Source organism: Ambystoma mexicanum, chromosome 10 (genome assembly GCF_040938575.1).
Source record: "Ambystoma mexicanum isolate Mex_15411 chromosome 10, UKY_AmexF1_1, whole genome shotgun sequence".
NCBI classification, from domain to species: Eukaryota; Metazoa; Chordata; class Amphibia; order Caudata; family Ambystomatidae; genus Ambystoma; species Ambystoma mexicanum.
This window is the reverse complement of record NC_090932.1, coordinates 15,123,202-15,149,867: the sequence shown is the minus strand read 5'-3', so window position 1 is coordinate 15,149,867 and position 26,666 is coordinate 15,123,202. Positions and strand designations below refer to the sequence as shown.

At 45.1% G+C, this 26,666-nt stretch overlaps 1 protein-coding gene across 3 annotated transcripts in view; it reads left to right on the top strand.

Annotated features, from left to right (window-relative positions):
* LOC138491102 (probable cation-transporting ATPase 13A4) overlaps nucleotides 1-26,666 on the top strand; it is a 995,403-nt gene that overhangs the window by 232,982 nt on the left and 735,755 nt on the right. For all 3 annotated transcript variants that reach the window (XM_069617423.1, XM_069617421.1, XM_069617422.1), the window contains exon 7: nucleotides 5,904-6,038. In XM_069617423.1, coding sequence (XP_069473524.1) covers nucleotides 5,904-6,038 — 135 coding nt within the window. The remainder of the gene's footprint in view (nucleotides 1-5,903; nucleotides 6,039-26,666) is intronic.

Genomic DNA, 26,666 nt, shown 5'->3' with positions numbered 1-26,666 from the left:
AGCACTATCCATGGCACAGAATGCAACCTGCTGACTCACACAGATGCTGACGTATCCTAGTACTACAGTCTGTAGGGGGGTCCTCACTAGGCCAAAGTACATGCCCCTCAAAGCGCTATCATTCGCCCACTGACACATGGCACAGAATGCACACTGCCTGACTCACACAGATGCTGAGATATCCTAGTACTACAGTCTGCAGGAGGGTCCTCACTAGGCCAAACTACATGCCCCTCAAAGCACTATTCATCGCCCACTGAGACATGGCACAGAATGCACCCTGCCTGACTCACACAGATACTATTATATCCTAGTACTACAGTCTGTAGGAGCTTCCTCACTAGGCCAAACTACATGCCCCTCAAAGCGCTATCCATTGCCCACTGACACATGGCACAGAATGCACCCTGCCTGACTCACACCGATGCTGAGATATCCTAGTACTACAGTGTGTAGGAGCGCCCTCACTAGGCCAAACGACATGTCCCACAAAGCACTATCCATCGCCCACCGACACATGGCACAGAATGCATCCTGCCTGATTCACACAGATGCTGAGATATCCTAGTACTACAGTCTGTAGGAGGGTCCTCACTAATCCAAACTACATGCCCCTCAAAACACTATCCATCGCCCACTGACACATGGCACAGAATGCACCCTGCCTGACTCACACAGATGCAGACATATCCTAGTACTAAAGTCTGTAGGAGGGTCCTCACTAGGCCAAACTACATGCCCCTCAAAGCACTATCCATTGCCCACCGACACATGGCACAGAATGCACCCTGCCTGACTAACACAGATGCTATTATATCCTAGTACTACAGTCTGTAGGAGGGTCCTCACTAGGCCAAACTACATGCCCCTCAAAGCACTATCCATCGCCCACCGACACATGGCATAGAATGCACCCTACCTGACTCACACAGATGCTGACATATCCTAGTACCACAGTCTGTAGGAGGTTCCTCACTAGGCCAAACTACATGCCTCTCAAAGCACTATCCATCGCCCACTGACACATGGCACATAATGCACCCTGCCTGACTCACACAGATGCTATTATATCCTAGTACTACAGTCTGTAGGAGGGTCCTCACTAGGCCAAACTACATGCCCCTCAAAGCGCTATCCATCGCCCACTGACACATGGCACAGAATGCACCCTGCCTGACTAACACAGATGCTATTATATCCTAGTACTACAGTCTGTAGGAGGCTCCTCACTAGGCCAAACTACATGCCCCTCAAAGCACTATCCATCGCCCACCGACACATGGCACAGAATGCACCCTACCTGACTCACACAGATGCTGACATATCCTAGTACTACAGTCTATAGGAGGTTCCTCACTAGGCCAAACTGCATGCCCCTCAAAGCACTATCCATCGCCCACTGACACATGGCACAGAATGCACCCTGTCTGACTCACACAGATGATGACATATCCTAGTACTACAGTCTGTAGGGGGGTCCTCACTAGGCCAAAGTACATGCCCCTCAAAGCGCTATCCATCGCCCACTGACACATGGCACAGAATGCACCCTGCCGGACTCACACAGATGCTATTATATCCTAGTACTACAGTTTGTAGGAGGGTCCTCACTAGGCCAAACGACATGCCCCTCAAAGCACTATCCATCGCCCACCGACACATGGCACAGAATGCACCCTGCCTGACTCACACAGATGCTGAAAAATTCTAGTACCACAGTCTGTAGGAGGGTCCTCACTAGGCCAAACTACATGCCCCTCAAAGCACTATCCATCGCCCACTAAGACATGGCACAGAATGCACCCTGCCTGACTCACACAGATGCTGACATGTCCTAGTACTACAGTCTGTAGAAAGGTCCTCACTAGTTCAAACTACATGCCCCTCAAAGCACTATCCATCGCCCACTGACACATGGCACAGAATGCACCCTGCCTGACGCACACAGATGCTGACATTTCCTAGTACTATAGTCTGTAGGAGGGTCCTCACTAGGCCAAACTACATGCCCCTCAAAGCACTATCCATCGCCCACCGACACATGCCACAGAATGCACCCTGCCTGACTCACACAGATGCTGACATATCCTAGTACTACAGTCTGTAGGAGGGTCCTCACTAGGCCAAACTACATGCCCCTCAAAGCACTATCCATCGCCCACCGACACATGGCACAGAATGCACCCTGCCTGACGCACACAGATGCTGACATATCCTAGTACTACAGTCTGTAGGAGGGTCCTCACTAGGCCAAACTACATGCCCCTCAAAGCACTATCTATCGCCCACCGACACATGGCACAGAATGCACCCTGCCTGACTCACACAGATGCTGACATATCCTAGTACTACAGTCTGTAGGAGGGTCCTCACTAGGCCAAACTACATGCCCCTCAAAACACTATCCATCGCCCACTGACACATGGCACAGAATGCACCCTGCCTGACTCACACAGATGCTGACATATCCTAGTACTAAAGTCTGTAGGAGGGTCCTAACTAGGCCAAACTACATGCCCCTCAAAGCACTATCCATCGCCCACCGACACATGGCACAGAATGCACCCTGCCTGACTAACACAGATGCTATTATATCCTAGTACTACAGTCTGTAGGAGGGTCCTCACTAGGCCAAACTACATGCCCCTCAAAGCACTATCCATCGCCCACCGACACATGGCACCGAATGCACCCTACCTGACTCACACAGATGCTGACATATCCTAGTACTACAGTCTGTAGGAGGTTCCTCACTAGGCCAAACTGCATGCCCCTCAAAGCACTATCCATCGCCCACTGACACATGGCACAGAATGCACCCTGCTGACTCACACAGATGCTGACGTATCCTAGTACTACAGTCTGTAGGAGGGTCCTCACTAGGCTAAAGTACATGCCCCTCAAAGCGCTATCCATCGCCCACTGACACATGGCACAGAATGCACCCTGCCTGACTCACACAGATGCTGAGATATCCTAGTACTACAGTCTGTAGGAGGGTCCTCACTAGGCCAAACTACACGCCCCTCAAAGCACTATTCATCGCCCACTGAGACATGGCACAGAATGCACCCTGCCTGACTCACACAGATGCTATTATATCCTAGTACTACAGTCTGTAGGAGCTTCCTCACTAGGCCAAACTACATGCCCCTCAAAGCGCTATCCATCGCCCGGTGACACATGGCACAGAATGCACCCTGCCTGACTCACACCGATGCTGAGATATCCTAGTACTACAGTGTGTAGGAGCGCCCTCACTAGGCCAAACGACATGTCCCACGAAGCACTATCCATCGCCCACCGACACATGGCACAGAATGCATCCTGCCTGACTCACACAGATGCTGAGATATCCTAGTACTACAGTCTGTAGGAGGGTCCTCACTAATCCAAACTACATGCCCCTCAAAACACTATCCATCGCCCACTGACACATGGCACAGAATGCACCCTGCCTGACTCACACAGATGCAGACATATCCTAGTACTTAAGTCTGTAGGAGGGTCCTCACTAGGCCAAACTACATGCCCCTCAAAGCACTATCCATCGCCCACCGACACATGGCACAGAATGCACCCTGCCTGACTAACACAGATGCTATTATATCCTTGTACTACAGTCTGTAGGAGGGTCCTCACTAGGCCAAACTACATGCCCCTCAAAGCTCTATCCATCGCCCACCAACACATGGCATAGAATGCACCCTACCTGACTCACACAGATGCTGACATATCCTAGTACCACAGTCTGTAGGAGGTTCCTCACTAGGCCAAACTACATGCCCCTCAAAACACTATCCATCGCCCACTGACACATGGCACAGAATGCACCCTGCCTGACTCACACAGATGCTGACATATCCTAGTACTAAAGTCTGTAGGAGGGTCCTCACTAGGCCAAACTACATGCCCCTCAAAGCACTATCCATTGCCCACCGACACATGGCACAGAATGCACCCTGCCTGACTAACACAGATGCTATTATATACTAGTACTACAGTCTGTAGGAGGGTCCTCACTAGGCCAAACTACATGCCCTTCAAAGCACTATCCATCGCCCACCGACACATGGCACAGAATGCACCCTACCTGACTCACACAGATGCTGACATATCCTAGTACTACAGTCTGTAGGAGGTTCCTCACTAGGCCAAACTGCATGCCCCTCAAAGCACTATCCATCGCCAACTGACACATGGCACAGAATGCACCCTGCTGACTCACACAGATGCTGACGTATCCTAGTACTACAGTCTGTAGGAGGGTCCTCACTAGGCCAAAGTACATGCCCCTCAAAGCGCTATCCATCGCCCACTGACACATGGCACAGAATGCACCCTGCCTGACTCACACCGATGCTGAGATATCCTAGTACTACAGTGTGTAGTAACGCCCTCATTAGGCCAAACGACATGTCCCACAAAGCACTATCCATCGCCCACCGACACATGGCACAGAATGCATCCTGCCTGACTCACACAGATGCTGAGATATCCCAGTACTACAGTCTGTAGGAGCGCCCTCACTAGGCCAAACTACATGTCCCACACAGCACTATCCATCGCCCGCCGACACATGGCACAGAATGCACCCTGCCTGACTCACACAGACACTGAGATATCCTAGTACTACAGTCTATAGGAACGCCCTCACTAGGCCAAACTACATGTCCCACACAGCACTATCCATCGCCCGCCGACACATGGCACAGAATGCACCCTGCCTGACTCACACAGATGCTGAGATATCCTAGTACTACAGTCTGTAGGAACACCCTCACTAGGCCAAACTACATGTCCCTCAAAGCGCTATCCATTGCCCACCGACACATGGCACAGAATGCACCCTGCCTAACTCACACAGATGCTGTCATATCCTAGTGCAACAGTCTGTAGGAACGCCCTCACTAGGCCAAACTACATGCCCCACAAAGCACTATCCATCACCCACTGACACATGGCGCAGACTGCACCCTGCCTGACTCACACAGATGCTGATATATCCTAGTACTACAGTCTGTAGGAACACCCTCACTAGGCCAAAGTATATGTCCCTCAAAGCGCTATCCATCGCCCACCGACACATGGCACAGAATGCACCCTGCCTGACTCACACAGATGCTGAGATATCCTAGTACTACAGTCTGTAGGAACACCCTCACTAGGCCAAACTACACGCCCCACAAAGCACTATCCATCGCCCATTGACACATGGCACAGAATGCACCATGCCTGACTCACACAGATGCTGAGGTATCCTAGTACTACAGTCTGTAGGAACACCCTCACTAGGCCAAACTACATGTCCCACAAAGCACTATCCATTGTCTGCTTGGTGCTGAAGTTTCAACATCAGACATCAGACCGCATGTAACAGAATACCCTGCCTTTCTCAGCAGAGCTGCCTCATTCAGTGGCAACATAGCTGGTCCTTGCACAGAGGTCCTGTTGAAAGCAAGCATTGATAAGGCCAATAGTTTGGGCTTGTGTATAAGTATTAGTTAGGCATTTGCCATTCATTGTTATCCAATGCCCAGACCATCACACCATGTTTCAGCTATTGCTATCTTATGGCCAGGTGGCACCATTGTGGCAGCGCCCTACACAACAGTCCAAACTGTTGGCTTTGCCAATGATTGTTTCAGAGCTACTGCCTCTGACTTAATCCAGCAAGATCTAAACATTGAAGCTTGTCTGCTGAAGTGAATAAGGATGTTCCCCTCCCATCTCCCACCTCTACCCCTAAACACTGATCACTCTAGTGTCATCTGCCTTATATTCACATTGGAATGCACAAGAGGAGAGGCTTGAAACTCAAGGGAACATGTCTGTTTCCATTCTCTGTGATTCTCCGGCAGGGATATGCAAGACTTTCACCCAGACTCTTGCCCTCTCCACAGGTGCTGAACCCATTCTACTGGTTCCAAGCGGCCAGCATCAGTCTCTGGGTGGCGTATGAGTACTATGAGTATTCCCTGGCCATCATGATTATCACCATCATATCGATTATCGTGACCGTCTATGACCTCAGACAGGTGAGTGCTTTGCCTGTTGGGTCTCTCGAGCATATGATGTAGTCTATTTGCTGTAAGGCTCATGAAGAGGTATTTTGTATAATCTTTCATTCAGGTTTGTGGGTGTTGCTGATCTAACCTTGTCATATACATGCCCATCAAATATGTGGTCATTCTTATAACATGTTTGGGACCTGGTAATGTTCTACCAAATCCCACCAATTTGGGAACCCCAGAGATTTGAACTGTAAAACTGCGGTTGCCATGCATAATTCCGGTCTGATGTGTTGCGGTTGAGCATGGCAACCTCTCCCGGAGCACTCCCGCTAAGAGAGCGCCCACCCTGAGGAATATTGTGAGTGGAGATAGGTGAACTCAATTCTGTCAAAGTGGATAAAGAGGCGGCCCCATAACTAGGACGTTTCAGCACCAATCTACTATGCGTCTTCCTCAGGTCCAGCTTTCAATGACCCTGTGTAAGCAAGACTGAGTAGACAGAACAAGAAGTGGATGAGCAGCCAAGGGGTTTGCAGCTGGGAGATGTAAAAACAAGTGTGAGAACTCACCTACAAGGGGGTTGAACTCCATCTAGCAGGGCGTAGTGGAAGGAAGAAGGGCAACGGCTTGCCCGTGGGGTTCCGAGGAATCCTGGTGGAGGAAAGGACACATAACAAAGTCAGGGCTGGACTCCAAATTGCCAGCATCCATACAACAAGCGATGGCACAGAGCAAGGGCAAAGAAGATCCACCCACCTAAGCTCTGTGCTGTTGAGGCATCGACAGGTCAGAGTGCACTGGATGTGGACTAATGACTTCTACCGCACACATCCTACAAGAAGCTGAATATGGTTGCCAAAAATGTATTAAGTGTGGGGCTAAGCATTAAGTAGCCAGCTGTCAATTAATCTGAGGAAAAACATTTCAACAATGAAAGCACATACCTTCAGCGGCTAGTCGATGCAGACAGTCAATGTCTGGGCATGACCTGGTTACAAAGTACAAGGAAGAAGTGCTGTATGAAAGCTGCTGGCAAAGCCAAGCCCTCACAAGTAATAGTGAAACAGCAGTTGCGATAGGGTGGGGTTGGGGGCAGTGCATTAGGTGCAGCAATCTCACTTTGACATGTATTTTCTATGTCTGTCCATTTTCGCCATGCTTTAAATGGCATGTGGTCTAAGCCGCAGACCAGGAGTTCTGCTTGCGCTAAGTAAACCTATTTAAATTTAGTGTAATGGAGCCACAGAGGCAAAGAGAGGCAGTCCGATTGAGACACTCTCCTGAATTTTGGTCTGTTTACTGTTTCTCTGTTGAGAGGTGGAGGTACAACATAAAACCCCTTGCCTGCTGCGGAGCGGCGCAGAGAGGCATAGAGAGGCAGTCTGAGCAAGACACTCTCCTGGATTTTGGTCTGTTTACTGTTTCTCTGTTGAGAGGTGGAGGTACAACATAAAACCCCTTGCCTGCTGCGGAGCGGCGCAGAGAGACATAGAGAGGCAGTCTGAGTGTGACACTCTCCTGAATTTTGGTCTGTTTACTGTTTCTCTTTTGAGAGGTGGAGCTACAACATAAAATCCCTTGCTGCCACAGAGCGGCGCGTAGAGGCAAAGAGAGGAAGTCTGAGCAGTCCGAGTCAGCTGTCAGCTCGGTGCCTCTTACTGCCTCTTGCTCCGGCTTCATTGTTCAAACCGCAAAAGGTACTGAGAGCACTTTGGTTACCCATCCGCTCACCCACTCAACTCTTCTACGCATATAAATCAGTGATGCAGCAAAAAAAAGCTCTGGTCCCTCCTCATCTAGACTGTGTCTGGCTGCCGTGCAATATCCCACGGGCCAATCTCAGAAAGCCTCGGCTGCCCTGAGAAACAAAGACTCTCTACCAGAAATTCAATCTCTCTGGGGAAATTTGCGGGAAAACAGAAACAACTATCCATCCCAAATGTGGTGGGTCTACCCTCAACACCTATATTGATACATGACTTGGGAAATCAGGAAGCAGCACTAATTAATCTGGACGACATCCCAGACTCAGCTCTTTTAGAGAACACATTACAAATGGAGACTGTCCCACTCCCGTTGGACGGTAGAGTCAAGCTCATGGACCAAGTTCTTGAAGTGACCTCTGATACCGCCAGGGAACTTATGCCCAGGACGGAGGTCCAAGTTCACTTTGACCAAACGGCAGAGAGATCACTTCTATTGACCCCGATTTCTCAAACCTTGGACCTGCACAAACATTAACATCCCCCCCTATAGCTCCACAAGATCAGAGTCCTTCAGTGGTGTGGAATATCACACCCCAACTTCCTTGTTCCTCAAAATGATCCTATTATGATTCATGATTTGCAAATGTTAACAACTCAACAATTAAACCTTTCAGCCTCTCCGGCCTTAGACTCGGAAGCTTTCAACTCTACAATTAACTCATCATCGTCCTCTGCACTATCTTTTGCGAATCCAGCACCTAGACGGTCCTTTGGTCCTTCGACCCAGGTACCGTCCTTACTTGCATTCTGGTCTTGACCAAAATATTTGAAACAATGGAGCTACAAATGGAAACTTAGACGCTCCATTCGATACCCTAATGGACACAATTACGGGAATAGAAGGCACTATACACCAAATATTAAACAGCCTTAGCTCGTTTCACGAGCTTAATAAAACAAATGAACCTATTTCCGTAACGTCTGCTAAAATCCCTATACTAGAGGTGGCCCTAACCTAAAACAACGGTGCTGAGAAAGATACCTGGCAATTTCCCTCACTCAGGGCACTTCCGCTTGATGCTGAGACATCCCCTGAGGCAGCTGATCCTCCCCAACACCAATGAACTAACAGAGCAGCAGTCCTGAGTCATTGAAGTGCCCCTCTTCTGGATCTTTACCAATAAAAATGAAAGCACAAGAAAGCAAAATTAAAGCCGAAAGTAAAGAAAACGATGTACAAACCATTGTTGATAAAATCATTACAAGTTCGTTGAAAAAGATTTCTGGGTTCGCTTTCAGCTCCCACTCAAAATCAAGCCCCCATAAAACTAGGTAATAAGAAAACCAAAAGGAACACAAACACTTCAGTGACTTTAACTGATAGTAAACTTGACTCTGAGGTTACAGACTTAAGTGAACCTGGTCCAATCGTGGACCTTTGTGCACTGACTGGTCACCCAGTAGCAACTTTCCCTCCTGAATCTCTGAATCCATCAACTGATGACGACTTGTGCATCCTATCTACATACTCAATCTGAACTCACCCAGATTCCATGAGGCCCCCAGGAACTGAAAAGCATAATATGGCCTTGTTCAGCCAAATTCCCCAAGTTAAGACACAAAACTCTGATATGACCTTCTTCTTTGTAGAAGTTACTTTACTATGCTTGAACAAAAAAGAATTCTAACTTTGAAGAATCAAGAGAAACAGACAGGGCCTAATTACGCCCCAGGCGGTAAGTTACCGCCTGGGTCGTACCTTTACCACCATGGCGTAAACTACGTTTATGCCATGGTGGTTGGCGGACTTACCGCCCCATTCCGAGGACGGCGGGGCGGTAAGTCCCCAATCCCCATTTACCCTTCCCCATTCCCATTTTTGCCCCATAGGGCATAATGGGAGTGGGGAAGGCGTTAATTACGCCACCGTAAATTACGGTGGCGTAATTAACAACATGGTCCCTTAGCGCCATGGATTTTAACACCTGCTAAAAGCAGGTGTTAAATCCGCCATGGCGCTAAGGGACCTCGGAATCAGGCGGTAAGGGTCGGCGCTGTTTACGCTGCCGTAAACCCCTTACCGCCTGGGTCGTAATGAGGCCCAGGGAGCTTTGCTTCTAGCCCTAACGAAGAACAAGTCGCCCCAAAGAAGGATAGACTATCTAGGAATTACATATTCTTCCCTCAAAAAATCATGCATGATTTTCAAAGCGAAATGGGAAGACATTTAGATCTGTCCACTATCAAAAAATCTGAACCTTCTTCGAGTAAGAAGGACCAACAGTCAGATGACTATTGTTCCTTGTACTTACAGATGCAAGATAGATTCAGAAGAGACCCCTACCCTAATAGAACTAATATTCTAAAACTATGACATCAACTCTGGGCCTTCAATCAATTCATTCAATAGATATTGCATTTGTACAATTTACCGACCACATTTTTTTTCTATAAATTTAAACTCGTTATCCCATCTGAACAGATTAGAGAAATGATATGGGCAGCAAAGCACCATTTTTTAAAGCAGGGATTTAAGCTAGAAAAGGTATGAGAAGCTATCAGCCCTCTAACCTTAAAACCGAATACAGAATCTACATCCCCCTTACCCTCCCCCAAGACTATATGCCTCTATGAATCTCTTGTCAGGATACCCACAGCAGCCTAACAAGTGAAGTGGCCATTATCCATTATGCATCCTCTACCCACAAGTGATTTTCCTGATTTGTCCTGGATGCATGGACCCTGGACAAAACAAAAATCAGATCCAAGGATGTAATGCCACCATCAGTCGTCAAAAGGGAAATTCACACTAGCCTCATGGAATACTAGAGGCTTTACGCACCTGCTATCGGGAATGAATCCGAAGCTGGCAGAGGCAGACATAATTCTACTCCCAGAAACATGAATGTGTGAACTTCCAGTGAAAGGGAGACCTTTGTCTGGTCTGCTAACTACCTGCAAAATGAACATAGGGCTAACCGTAGAGCCATGGGCAGCTCCTAATCCCTTTATTCATTTTACCAGATTATACGGTTCTCAAGTGAGGAACTTGCCAAGAGACCAGTCAGCCCTTCTTAATCTATAAAGGATCCTGATGGCGATTACAGAAAATTATTTTATAAACACAGTTGAGAATATGCTGGATGTCTGTAAAGCTGATGATCATACTGCAACAATTCTTGTCGCAGCGTATTTAAATATTGACTATATTGAGAAAGAAAAGAAAATACTATCCTCAAGAGCAAAGAGATGGATGCAGTTACTGCATTTGAGGAACTTCATAATGCTAAATAGAGCATTTAAGGGGGATCATCCCCCCTCCCACATGCAGCCACTCTGAATATAAAGCTGTAATTGACTATATATTTGTGTCCAGAGATGCCTTCCTCAAAATATGTGCTTTCAAAGTGATCCCTCAACACACTACTGTTAGTGCCATCTTAACATTAGAATGGGGAAAATCACTCCCCATCTACACCAGAAATATTTACAATCCCAAAATTGTGATCGAAACTAGGAGGAATAGATTAAAATGGATGGAGCCCAGATTGGGAAACTAAGGGACTACCTTAGTAATAGCAATCATCATTTAATAGAGAGAAAAGACAAAGATTATTCAGATACTCCGAACCTCTTCACCCCAAAAAACTCTTTATTTTCTCACCCGACTTAACATGTATTTGATCCAGAAATAAAACTAAGAAAGACCCAAATGAGGAGAAAATGTCGTCTCCTACTGAAAAGTGCTAATACTTCCAAATGGGCCATGCTAACAAAGGTAAAGCAGAAACACAAGAATTGGGTCAAAATGCATAAGTATATGCTTATACAGCTGGATGGTGAAGCAATGCTATCGGCCACAAGCTCCAAATCAAGCACCCACATATTGTATACCTAAAATTTGACTCAAATGGCTTTCCCCTTGCGTTGATGATAAATGCTATCCAAGAGCAGGAATGCATAATCCATTTTGGCAAGATATATGAACTGGCTCAGCCCCAATATCAATTTGTATACCAATCAATAGACAATTTGCAGAAATTCTCATTTGATAGTGAGGACATTAGATATTAAATAAAAGGATTGTCATCTGCGTGTGCACCGGGCCCGGATGCTTTATCCAACCTAATGCTTAAAACACACCCAGCCCATTGGGCTCCAATTTTGTGGTATATTTTTTTAAAGTTCTTCATGAGGGGAAAATCCCCCAGACTTGGAAACATCCCATCATTATTCCAATCTTTAAAAAGGGGGACAGATCCAATCCCCTAGACTATCGCCCAATATCCCTGTTGGATGTCCATGGCAAAGTGTTTGCGCGCTTGATATTACAAAAGTTTTCTAAATGGGTAATTGAAACCTAACAGTTTGATATCTGCCAATCGGGTTTTATACCTGGGGTAGGAACAACTCAGAATCTTCTAATGGTATCATCTATAAAGTAGAGAGCTATTCAAACAGAGCGGCAGGTGTATGTTGCACTCATCGATTTTGAGATAGTGTTGGATTCAATCCTCAGAGAGCTAATGTGGACCAAGCTGAAGGAGGCAGGATGTCCAGATTACACCCTGAATCTAATCAGACAGTTATACACAGAAACTTATATCCAAGTTAAACTAAATAAAGACGGCATTCTAACTGCCCCAATTCTGACCTATCGGGCATTAAACAGGGTTGCACGTTGGCACCTGCCCTCTTCAATTACATAGATCTGGGACTTAGTCTCTTCAAGGTCATCTCTTTCCCACCTAAACTGGGCTCGGTGCCAACATCTTGGCTTATATACGCGGATGTTTTAGTCCTTCGGGACAAAACACCTATAGTGCTCCAGAGGAAACTACAGGCACAAGGGCATTATGCACTCAAAAATAGCCTAAACATCAACGTAAAGAAGTCCAAAATATTGATCTTTGCACCAAAAGTATCCCTTAAAAAACTGCTTTTAGCTGTAGAATCTGTGATCAGACCCTAGATATACTTAAAGAATATACTTATCAAGGACTAGACATAAATACTAACCCTTCAGAAATGCCTTATAAATCAACTGTGAAACAAAATATGCAGCCAATGACAGCTCCGTAGTCTACAAAAGGTATTGTGCTTATTCAATCCTGGCAGTGATTACTTTCTATAAACAGAAAGTGACCCTGGTAGTTATTTATGGAGCGGAGATATAATTAAGGCTAAATAGATCTAATTGGGAGAAGCTGTAGTTGGAAAAGAATATTATCATTGGCTCAGCGCTGTCCCATCCACCTAATTAGCTTTGAACCCGGCCTTCCATCGTTAAGAGGAATGGTGGAATGACGAATATTAGCACTTTATAGAAAATGCTGTATTAATTGTCTCTCTAAATCGTCCCTTTTTCCGGAGCTAGTGCAGCTTCTAATGCCACTAATTGATACCTCATTAAATTTGTGGGACAGTGAAAATCAGGAGCTGATGCAAAGGGCTGATATTACCACTCATTTATTATTAAATTACCCCAATCGTGTGGAGAAAAAAAAAACACTTTGTGAATTTTTGGATAAGAACCTGGAAGCATGCACTACCTTCAAAATATTTAACTCACTCTGGTAGTTTCTTGCCTAAATCACTCAACCTGCCTGCAAAATTCCTTAGCTCAATATGCAGAAATCTGCTTTTGAGACTCTGCCTAAATATATGGCTCTCAAGAGTAATTTCTCTGGTCTATTTGAAGCTGCCAGTGGACGACAGAGCATGTAGGTTCTTTAAAGAATCAAAAGAACCAGACACACTGAAACATATCTTTTTGCTCTGCCCAAATCGAATAATGCAGAGAAAACAATATTTTAAGAATTATGTAGCACTATCAGCTGATGGGACATGGGAAATGATCTTTGATGCTCATTCCCATTCACTAATTTTGGCAGTAAACAACTGTTATTTCTAAAAATTCAGCCCAATAAGATAGGGCTTTTATAGGAGTCATGAATGGGGGTGCTTGCATCAAAGAAGGAGAACTTATGCCCCCTTTAAAATATGATGTCAATCAGACTAGAAGTCGTCAGGCTCTAGCAACATTGATCACCTGAGTAGAACCCCCGGGAAAGGCAAAGGAAGGAATGAGGTAAGAATAAACACTCTGAAAGAGTGCCACCTACAAACCCTACTGGTACCTGACAGGAACCAAGGAGCCATACCTTCTCAGCTAGAGGCAGAAAGGGAAGAACAAGGGCTTCCATTATGCCCCCGCCAAAGCAGAGAGAAAGTCCTTTAGTAGCAGAACACTATCTGCATAAAGTGATAGAAGCAGTCCCAGGCAAACAGCTCGTAGGGATAGAATACTCTTTAAGGGTTGAAGGATAGGACATAGCTTAGGCAGCCACAGAGATACAGCAATGGAGAGCAACCTTCAGGGCTCAGCACCCAAGGGAGAGCAGAAGTCTGCTAAGAGATCGAGGCAACCTACAGCTTTGAGAATGGACAATGGCAACAATGATAGAAACTCTAAACCAGACTCACTACCAGAGACTAAAGATCCAAGACATTGGTTAGGGATACACGTGGATTCTGGCAGACAGGTCTCCACATTCAAGGAGATAAACAAGAAGCTTTCACAATGCATAGCTACTAATCAGATTGTAGAGGCAACTACTCCCACGGGAGAAGTGGTTGAGGAGAATAATATGTATATAGCTGTAATTCATCTTGAAAGGAAACATCCAAGGAAAAATTGGAAAAATGTAGTGAGTTCCTATGCAACGTCATGGGCTGTCATAGGTGCAGCACATTGATACAAGGGTCATGTAGGACATGACATAACATTCATTACCCTCTACATATTATGCCCTGTGGTGGCAGCACGAAAGACTCAGACACAATATTCAATTAAAGCAAAAGCTATAAAACATTGGACAGTGCTTGTAAACCAGTAATTGAAACAAGAGGTTCTGATATAACAGGCAAGCTCCTACATTACAGAAATAATTCCAGGATCCAAACCCGACGGGTCATATTGATTGGTTATAGATTTCATGATCTTACATGCTAATACAAACACAGAGGATGTGCAGAACATGCATAGTTCTGGCCATATGGGTAACATACAGAGATACAATTATAAAACTGTATTGGATCTGGGGAATCGATCTATTGCAAAACCTACACAACGTCTGGATTCAGAGAGATATGCATACACAGTTATACACAGTTTAAGGGCAATAAGAGCAATCACTAGAATCCCACAGGGGCACAAAATATTTCTGGGCTATTCTCTAGTACAATACAATTCCTCTTAGAAGGCTTACATACATGCTGTCATGCTGGACACATGTAGATGAAATGTACGGCACACATGATTACTGAAATGTACATTTAGAGAAGGTGAACTTAATCATTAGGACACTAGCAGCTGAAGGCTGCATCTTTCGAATCCAAGAAGTCTTACTAGCCCATAGAGGGATCATAATTCTGGGGCTTTCATTATCTAAAGAGGGAAGGCGACTTACTCGACAATTCCTACAGAAATGTATACACTAGCAAAGTCCAAGTGCACTTAAGCAATTGCAGGCCATACTTGGCCTATTCAACCTTGGCCAGTCATAGGTGGCAGACCATGCAGCATTCGTGAAACAAATATATGACTAGTTGAAGCATGACTCCCACCCAACAGACTGGGATGGTGAGAACACAGGCATCCTCCACCAAGTGTACCAACAGGAGAATTAAAGTACTTCTGTTCAGGACAGGAACACAAACAAGGATTTATAAATGACACTATTGTCCTAGCCCAATAACTCTTACATATGCAACATGTAATCATGTAGAGACACAACTCATAGCATACCATTCACATGTCTATACAGTAGTTTCTGAGCTACACTTTGCTTTAGAAGAAAAGATTCTGGTTGCTGTGCAAATTATAGCGCAGAACCAACGCAGACAGCACCAGACATAACACACCATTACAACCCAGCAAAGCTACAAACACATGTGTGCACTGGAATGGTCTCTACGAGCAGAAGCAGAAGCAGTAGTACCCAACATCCTGCTTTGGATGCTTGAAGATGTACTATACTATGAAAAGAAGTTCCAGCAGTCGGGACACATTCTGCCTGTGATGTTTTAAAGGGGCGATTCACTTATGAAAATGCGACTAAACACCAAGATACACAAACCAAACAATTAGGGGATACATCAGCTAAGGTTGGTGAGATGCAAGTCCTCCCCCTTGCACTAAAACACATTGATCCGCGTACGCCCACTCTAATAGTGTCTGATTCAGACTATGCAATACAAGTTCATAACTTTCGTCTCTAACGGCAGCAAGCCAACTCATTCAGAGATTCTAAAGGCAAGTCATAAAGGACATCTGAAAGGCCAGAGCTCTCATCTGGGTCATGCACACAGAACTGATTCTGTACACAGTGCAGGCAATTCACTTGTTGATCAGTCTGCATGACAGCGGACTGTACAATGTGGAAGCAGCACCAACCTTGTCAGCCACATACATAGATGATGACATAACAGCATGAATAGATTCAAATAGTCCTAACCCTCAAGGGTTCCCCACTACTTACAACTATGCTGTGAGCTTACATACAGTGATAATCGTTGTACCCAGGTCAAAAGGAGGCCCTGACAGGGTACTACCCATTAAGCGGTGTAGATTAAAAGGAATCTCCACTGGACGTGCAAGCGTAGCCTCAACCCGCTTTGGTATTTCAGCTACTAAACCTATCTTGCAGGATAGATACTGGTGATCAGGGCTTAGTAAGGAGGTGCGGCTGTACATAGTGCATTGTTTGCAGATAACAAGGAACAATTTCTGCAGTCCACCAGTGAGCACACTAACATGGACAACAGTGCTTTTTGAATGCAAATATATGGAACACATATGTCCACAGACAACCGTCAACCAATACGAATACTTGTTTGTCATGGTGAAGTAGTGCACAACGTTCACTTGGCTCATATTTCAGGAGAAAGTTGATTGTAAAGAGTTCATAAAGGGTTTTCTGTTCTCAGTAGCCATGACAGCACCAAATTTGCTCGAAACTGACAATGGCCCAGCCTTTTCAGGCAAAACCGTAAGAGGGGCCCTGTCAAGCTGTGCCTGAACTCTGCAAGTCTCCAAACCCAGTTTTACTCACAAGCTAATGGTGTCAGAGAGAGAGCCAATTTGATAGAAAGGCAAGCCTTGACTAAATGCATCCTTTCTTCTGGTGTAAATTGGGTGAGTTACTTTCCTATAGTGCAGTGTTGTACCAACGGCAACCTCAGACATGTGTTTCGACCTAGTTGAGCCTCATCAGTGAGGTGGAGCTGTGCCTCTCTGAGCCCAGTGAGCAAGGGGTCCACGTCTGGAAATCCCTAGGTAATTTAGGGTGACCAACCCTAAGTTCCTTAAACTTAGAAAAAGAGGAACGGGTGCTCCTCTGCAAGAACGAACACGGCTTAATGACCTGTTTTATGAAAAGGTGCCCGTTCGAGAGTCTGAAGCCACATTTTATCTCACTGTACCTTTCACAAAGGAGGAATATCCATTTGCATATCAGTCTTTGTCCCGCCCACTTGAGCAGTCCAGCACCCAAATGCTAGGCAATCCTCCTTTGAACAAGAGTACCAACAGCAACCACAGATACGTGTTTTGGCCTAGTCGGGCCTCATCAGTGAGATGAAGCTGTGCCTCTTTGAGCAAAGTGAGCAAGGGGTCCACGTCTGGATAACCCTAGGTAACTTAGAGCGACCAACCCTAAGTTCCTTAAACATAGAAAAATAGGTACAGGACTGCTCAATGTATCAGACTGAGAAGGAAGATCCACCTTAGAAGGAGTGGATGCTTAATCAGAATAAGGAGGGGGATGTAACGACTTTGGCTCCTATTTCCACTCCTGAAAAAACTCCCCTTTCCCCCTCTGAAAACAAGAGTGCAGATACAGACGAGCAAGTATTTCATCCTTTAAAGGAATTAAAAGCAACAACAGAGTATGTTAATCCGACATATGAGTCCCCTGCTTATAACAGTGAGGATAATGCGTAAGAGAACAAAAGCAGAGAACGCAAATATATGTAAACACGCGATAAAATTAAACAGCGTGATGGAGATAGAGGAAGAAGCAAGAAGGTAAAGGGAAGTGAAAGGTAAGGCTAAGGGAGTGACAATAGTACAGAACGAATGGATGGGAGGACAGGCATTACTCAAACTAGACGATAAGGGCATTGATGGGATTCAAGAAAGAGAATAACGGGAAGAGCACGAAAAGAAAGAAACGGAACATGAGAGAGCATATAACAAAGGGAAGGGGAAATAGAGGAAGTGAAAGTAAGAACAGAGAAGATAGAAATCAAGAAAAGAACAGGAGAGACTTGAAGAGAAGAAACGAGAGGAGATAGAAATTCAGAGATTGAAAGAACGGCAGATCTAGAAGACCCTAAAGATAAAACACCAGAACCAACACCATATACTGAGCAACCACAAGTGCAGTCGCGCAGTGCAGGGGATGTATCCCCGCCTTATATAAGCAGGTTGAGGTCACTACCAGGATGGCGACAAATGGGAGAGACTAGCCCCACCTGTAAGGCAGGAAGTGTAGATGGGTCTGATTATGGATTGGGGTTTTCACAATTCCCATTATTAGAGAAAGGGGGAGGACAACCACAATATATTCTGTGGCCACAAATGGATAAGGATAATTTTAAATGTGAATAACCTAGTTTGATTACAGGTGTGTGAAAATGGATTTATGAGTTAGAGAGGATGACATCGGGAATGATGCTAGCTATAGGTGACTTAAAAGGCTTGCTAGCAACAATCATAGGGGAGAGAGCTGATGTCATTTGGAAACAAGCAGGGTATTTGTGTGGGACTGCACAAAACACAACACACGATGGAACACCATTGAACAATTGAAGAGCAGATGCATAACAGGGGCTCAGAGGACAATATCCCGATACATCTGACATGGGTGCGATTATGACTAGGAAAACGGCTGAGGATAAAGATCCTGTCACCTTTATTCAAGATATTCAAGAGAAATGGCACCTTGAGACGAGAGAACCGTGGGACAAAACAGTTGCATTATATTACCAAATTTTATGTCAGGGACTGACCAAGCCAGTGCAAAGGCAGATGAAGAGACAGGTAGGGATGGAAGCAAAGCCATGGCCAGAAATATAATTGACGATCATGCATCATGGCTGATTGTTACAGAAGAAGAATAATAAGAAAGCCAAGAGTAGGAAACAGGAGGAAGCGAAGTTCGTGCAGACATTTTCTCCAAAATTAGCATAAAGGGGGCGGTATTGACAAGTTGTGACAGTGTAGCGACACAAGAGATGCAACCGGTGCAGCAAAGTAATGCAGTATACCCTATGCATCAGAGTGGGTAACACCTTTTGGCCAAGAGGAAGAATGAATGGGCCTAGAGGAGGAGGACGAGGTGGACTTCAAAACCCTCCGGATGTATTGGCGGACAGCAGCAACAATGTTGGAATTGTGGGAGAATAGGACACATAGTTAGAACATGTAGAAGCAGAGGGGGTATGCAGCAAAATTGGCAAGCTCCATGAGGGGGGGCTGAGCTATGTTCCACACTATAATACAGAAACAATGGAATATTATGTCCAAGATCACACACATAATCAGACACAGAATCAGAGAGGTGCGCTGCAACCACAACAAACACAGCAAGCTCCATTTCAAATGCATTCACCACAAGGGCACATACAGCAAGTGCCTATTCAATCCCAACAGCTACAGGCTGAACAGGTGCAGACACAACATTCCATGGTACAGCAATGGAACATGAAAACAGGAATACTGCAAGCAACCGCACCTAGACTAGGGAGTGTGACCGTGGTGAGAGGAAACCCTTTTACAGGTACAGGGATGAATTTATATACACAATAGGACAGCCCACAGGGTGACCTGATGAATTCAGTGCTATCAGTGACACCGGACCCCCAAGAGGAACCAAGGGTCAAGGTTACGATAGGAGGCAAGGCATTTTCATTTTGCGTAGGGATTCTCTGGGGCGATGAGTTTAGTTCCTTTTACAGATGAATTACCAATCTCTATAGGAGAACACAACATGTCTATGCCATGATTATATTCTAGGCAGACACCAGTTAACATACTAGGACGTGATTTGATGACAAAACTTAACATGACAATATCTTTTACTGATGACGGATAGTGTGCTCCACACCGGGGTACATTATATGAATGTGAAAAAGTTTGTATTGGTCTTTACAGGTCAGAAGACAATGCAATCTGTTCCTTTAAATCCAGAAGTATGTTTGTATGGTGTCACTGTTTTACCCAAGTTGGAAGATAAAATATTAAGAATACCTGAAGAGTTTTTGTTTAGACCAGAAATCAGTATGGATTACGAAGAAGGACAGGTGATTCCTTTGGAGCTAGAAGCAGCAGTGGTCAGAGAGGAAAGGGTGGTTGTCCATGGAACAGATGATGATGGGAGAGGATGAAGAGCAGTGATAGCCCTCAGTGAAGGATATAGTTTGACAGACTTGACAGATGAAGAGCTTTTTAGTGATGATTATTCTGATAATGAATTGGTGTTTTTTAGAACTCTAATTTACTGGATTAAAGTGGAGAATAGAGAAATACCACAGACAATGACGATGGTAAAAAAGAAACTGTCACTTTTTAAGGAAGATTTGGAAAAAGGGCCAAACCTTTTATGGACCACTAGTCCATATGACGTCGGTCTATTAAAACGAGTAGGAGCAGATACAATTAAACTTAAACCAGAAGCAATTTTGACATGACCAAAACAATATCCCATGTCTACAGAACCACATGAGGATATATTTGAGACCCTTTCCACTTTAATGAAGCAAGGCATATTGGTGTCATCTGAGTCCGTGTGTAACACAGCTGTGTACCCTGTGAAGAAAATGACTTGGGGGTCATGGAGATTCATTCAAGACCTTTGGCCCCTAAACAATATTGTTGAAGCAGAGTTTCCTTTAGTTCGAAATCCTGCTGCAATATTATGTAATATCCCATCTAAGACCAAATATTTTACAATTATAAATTTAAACAACGCTTTCTTTTCAATTCCCCTCCATGAGGGCTCACAAGGTTTGACCTCATTTCTTTATAGAACCATCTGTCTGAAACATACGCATTTGCCCCAGGGGTACTGTGAGTCCCCCTCAAATCTTTAACAGAGTCGTCCTGAGGGTTTTGGGCATTATTCAGCTAAAAAGTGCATTTATTCAGTATGTGGATGACATTTTAGTGTGCAATGAAACAAAAGAAAGATGCAGGGATGACTCAGTTGGACTCTTGACTGTGTTAGCTGAGAAAGGATACAAGGTGGACAAGGAAAAGCTACAATACTGTAAGGAAGAAGTCCTTTGTATAGGAAAATGAATCTCTCACAAAAAGAGATTTGTGACACCTGAAAGAGCAGAAGCAATTATGGGTCAGGGTTTTCGATTACAGTATATATATTCAACCACTTCAAGAAGCACAAGAGTACGATAACATGGGCACAGGAAATAACCGAAGGTTTTGAGGAATTAAAAAAGGCAATTAGTACATCCCCTGTGTTAGGGATTCCAGATTATCACAAAAAATGTCTCCTATTTTCCCATTCAAATGGAGAAGTAATGACAGCAGTTTTCACGCAGAAAATGACTTAGGAGACATGGACATAAACGATTGACTTATTGCAGTGGCATTTTATATCCAGTTTTGAAAGGGCATTACCATTGCGAGCAAGCATTGGCTGCTGCTGCATTTGCAATTGAAAAGGCTTCAAGTATTACAACGGGGTGTTCAGTAACATTATTTGTTGAGCATGCATTATTTGCAATTTTATAAAAGGCCAAGAGTATGTTGACTTCACAAACAGCATACGGTTATGAGATTATTTCAAACCCTGTGATCAAAATTGTTAGGTGTAGAACAGTGAATCCAGCAACATTTATAGCAGACCCAATAGAGGATGATGATTATGTTCATGATTGCACAACGTATACTGAATTGTATTATGATATTCGCTGTGTTAAAGGAAATGCCCTCAGAGGGGTTCTCTTTATGGATGGTTCTTCAAAAATTGACCCAACTATTGGTGAAAGACATACTGGATCAGCAGTCATAAAGATGAACCAAGAGGATGAATTTGAAGCAGTGACCAGTGCAATATTGCCTTTGCATTGCTCAGCACAGGCTGCAGAATTAGTGGTGCTTATTTCCGCACTCCAAAGATATGAGGTTGAGGAAGTGTGGTGTACTCTGACTCTGCCTATGTGACATCAACTGTACACGCAGGCTTGTCACATTGGAAAAGGAGGGTCTTCCTTCATGCAATTCATGCCAGTGCAACATGCAGCCCTATTGTATAAGCTTATTGAGGCATTAAGACTCCCATTGGCTGTCGCTGTTGTGAAATGCGCAACCCTTGCTAAGAGAACAGACATGATTTCACATGGAAATGAAGCTGCAGCTTTAGAAGCCAAAAAGGCATAATATTTTCCAAATATTTCTGATTTTGAAATTAATAGTGCTTGTCAAGTTTCCCTCCCATGTCACTGCTACAGGAGTCAGACTTACCGCATCATGTAAAGACAGATACTCCCAGTCACGCTTTATGCACATGTTTCCTGCTATAGGTGCTCATGGAAAATGGAGAGCGCTCAGTCATTTGATGAGGTCACGGCCAGGTGCCTGGAAGTTGGCATGGCAATGTCGGCGTCTTGTGCACCATTGTTTAGCCCGCCTCCTGCACGGAACAACAGAGAACGCTATCACGTGAATTCAACTTCTTGAGCACCTCCCTTTGACTCTGCCGGTGCTTCTGAATTCATATTGGTGGCATTTTGTATACTTCGTATTCCTTCTTATGATAATCTGAACCTTGTATTCCTGTTTCCTGAACCTAATCTTTTCCTTAGCCCTTCATTGTACCTCGCTACTTCCCTCCTGCGACCCGGACTGCCTATGGATCTGCTTTGACAACGCTTTGTACCTCGCTACTTCCCTCACGTGACCTGGACTGCTTATGGACCTGCCTTGACAACGTTTTGTACCTCACCGCCCACTCCCTCATTTACACGGATTGCTGTTGGATCTTCTATTCTTGCTGTTCTGCATCTTGTCGCCCACTACATTTTTGACCCAGACTGTTTGGATTGCCTTCGGAATTGAACTCACAGGTTTTGGGTTTCTTGGACCTTTTGTTTTACCTAAATAAGTACACAGACTTGAGACTGCCATAGTGTACTTGGACTTTGAGGCGTCCTCATGCCGTCGAGATCACACTCCTTCTGCTTCTTTGGGATTTCTATGAACCACGTACCCTTCCAGTTTATGAACACTTTATTTCCTGCTGACAGGATTCATGTATGGTAAGCCCTTAAGTCCTCTGTATTTGTGAACTTTAGTAAGTTACGATATTGTGCCTATTACTTGGGTTTTCTCATTACAGAGAATACCTCTGGGGCCTGTACTGTGTCTCCTTCACATAGACATCTGATTGTTTCATGGCTCAGTAACTTGCAGGTCAGTGGTCCTTGCATACCCGACTGTTATCTGTTGTTTTGCTACGGTCTACATTGTACTGATAGCTTTACTTTCGTTGCAGTCATCAGTGTCTCATCCTGCAACCCCAGTGTCTCGTCCTGCAGCACCAGTGTCTCGTCCTCCATGCTGTCTTTCAGTTAATTGACCAATCAGGTTGTTCTTTTCTACAACCAGACAGGTACATTAGTAGGAAATACTTTGTCTCCTACAATACAAGTTAACTTACTCCATTCAGCATACCAAGTGAACATCTGACAGTGCTAAACAGATGACAGCATAGTGCATGTTGGCAAAGGAGCAATTTATCATTCTGTCTACTGTTAAATTGTGTGAGATACAAGGTCAAGCCTCAAAGGAGGAGCAGGACCTATGGAGAAAGCTGTTGTGTTCTTTATCCCCCACTGAGGCGATCTGGAAATAGGAGAGCACTCAAAAGCCAGTTATTTGTTTGTTTGTTTTGTTTGTTTTTATTAATTGTATTGCACACCAGACCTGAGGGTATCAGGGCGCATAGCATAAGACAGCTCACAGCTTGGTTACACATAACACAAAGAATAGGATGCAGAGTCAAGTGAGGGCACATAGGCAAAATACATAATAACACACTAGATGCAGTTTTAGTTACACATTGTCTCCAGCATTATTGAAGGTGACACTGGATCAGCTTCACTACCCAGCGCATATGCTCAAGAGAGTCTTGCAGCTACAATTGTAGAAGATTGGTTTTTGACAAATTTGTTAGAGTTGGTGGCAGTTTATTGTAAATTGCATCATGGCCAGAAATGTACTGCAGGACACACTTTGCGAACATTGAGAGGAGCAATCCCTAGACCCAATGGCCCATTTCAGCATCTAAATATAGATTATGTGGACATGCTGCAGACATGCACCTGGTACAGATATATGCTGGTTGAGGTGTGTCTCATTTCTAGATGGATTGAGGCAGGTCCATGCATGCACCCCGATGCCAAATGCGCTGCCAGGTTTCTTGTGCATGAGGTGCTTTGCAAGATGGGGTGTGTGTGAGGTTTTGAGGTCTGACAATGGACTGCATTTTGTAAATGAGTTATTCAAACAAGTCACTCTTTTATTAGGGATAAAACACAGTTCTCTTCGGCCTATCACCCACAGGCGAATGGAATTTGCGAACGATTAAACAGATTACTTAAGGAGAGGATAGCTAAAATTAAGATGACCTTTCAGAAGGGTGGTTACATTGCCTGCCCCTTGCACTATATGTGCTGTGAAACCAGCCTGGCTGAGATCACCACTTAACTCCTCTTGAGTTGGTGACTGGAAGCCAAATGAGAAGTTCCCTATTTGGGAACTCCCGTCCCCTGTACACTGTCATGGAAGCCAAACTATTATAGGATCTGTCTAAATGATCTCTTTGAAGTTTTATATTCGTTTCCTTAGAAAACACTCTTCTTGTGACACATTTGAGAGAAAGCAATCACAAGTAAAAGTCTTAATAAATGAAATACTAATTCCAAAAATGCAATTTTTTACAATGTTTCACAATTTATTGGTTAGTCCATTTGGGGTTGCCCAAAGTGTTTTGAGAACAATGTTCTCTTCTTCAGGGGCTGATCATACATTCCATTCTTCAAATCTCGTTAGAAAACCCAAACATTTATAAATTAATGTATAATGTTTGGAGATTGTACATTCTTATTTTCATGTAAGTAGTTAACACTTGTTTATACAGTACTGCAGTAGTTCCAACATTGTGTCCCCAGAGAAGCATAACTAGTGAAATACACTGCTTGGATAGAGAGGGTAGGTGTACCTGCACTGAAACACTTATTTAGTGAAATACACTGCTTGGATAGAGAGGGTAGGTGTACCTTCAATGAAACACTTATTTAGTCAAATACACTGCTTGGATAGAGAGGGTAGGTGTACCTGCACTGAAACACTTATTTAGTGAAATACACTGCTTCGATAGAGAGGGTAGGTGTACCTGCACTGAAACACTTATTTAGTGTCCTTTGTGGTTTTATGCAAGAACTGTAGTAAATTATCAGGGAGTGAGTCAGAGTAGATTAAAGGTCTTGGGAGCACTGAGCCTGTATCTGTCAGTTAATTAAAAACTCTTAGTCTAATTCCATTAATGCTCAAATGAATGCTCGTGTAAAAAAACAAAAAAACATACCATCAATCCTGTGCATAACGTCTCTCATATCTTCAACGTGATATTGGGATAATACCAAGGGTCAGCCAAAGTGTATTCTTGTTCTTCCGATATGACGGAGGAGAGGGGGTTCTTGTTCTTCCGATATGACGGAGGTAAGGGGGTGGGGACTAATGATGTATACATCTGCTTCTCTACAGATTAATGTTTCAACATAGACAGGGTAATTCATAGAATTTCACAGAAAAGTGTCGCAAGAGGCTGGCGCAGAGTGTCCGCGTGCGATTGACTGCACCAGGCACGTGCGCTAAAACCAATTTCCGCGCACAGCGTATTCATGGATTTTAGGCTTCCAAACCAGCCGTGGCGCAGAGAATCGCAGCGACCCTGCAGCAGCGCCAGTAATGCCCCCAAGAACGCCCTCGCGCAAGGAAAAGCCATCAAAATCGCTAAATCATCGCAAAGGGCTGCGCTAACCCTGGACCAGTTCACCAGGCTGGCAAACAGCAAATGCCAAGCGGGGAACGTGTATTTCAGGGGTGCGCGGGAAGTTCCACACGCGATTGGCCCTGTGCAAGCAGGGTACGTGTATTTCAGGGGTGCGCGGGAAGTTCCACACGCGATTTCAGCAGGGTACGTGTATTTCAGGGGTGCGCGGGAAGTTCCACACGCGATTTCAGCAGGGTACGTGCATTTCAGGGGTGCGCGGGAAGTTCCACACGCGAATGGGCCAGTGCGAGCAGGGTACGTGTATTCCACGGGTGCGCGGGAAGTTCCACACGCGATTCCATCAGGGTACGTGTATTTCAGGGGTGCGCGGGAAGTTCCACACGCGAATGGGCCAGTGCGAGCAGGGTACGTGTATTCCATGGGTGCGCGGGAAGTTCCACACGCGATTCCATCAGGGTACGTGTATTTCAGGGGTGCGCGGGAAGTTCCACACGCGATTGTCCCAGTGCGAGCAGGGTACGTGTATTACAGGTGTGCGCGGGAAGTTCCACACGCGATTGACCCCGTGCAAGCAGGGTACGTGTATTTCAGGGGTGCGCGGGAAGTTCCACCCCCCAGCAGTGCAGGGGCACCCTCCACCAGGCCCCCACCCATGTCCAACTCATGTACCCCTGCACCCCCACCCCCCAGCATCCAGGGGCACCCTCCACTAGGCCCTCACTCATGTCTCCCACCACCCCCACCCCCCAGCAGTGCAGGGGCAGCCTCCACCAGGCCCCCACTCATGTCTCCCACCACCCCCACCCCCCAGCAGTGCAGGGGCACCCTCCACCAGGCCCCCA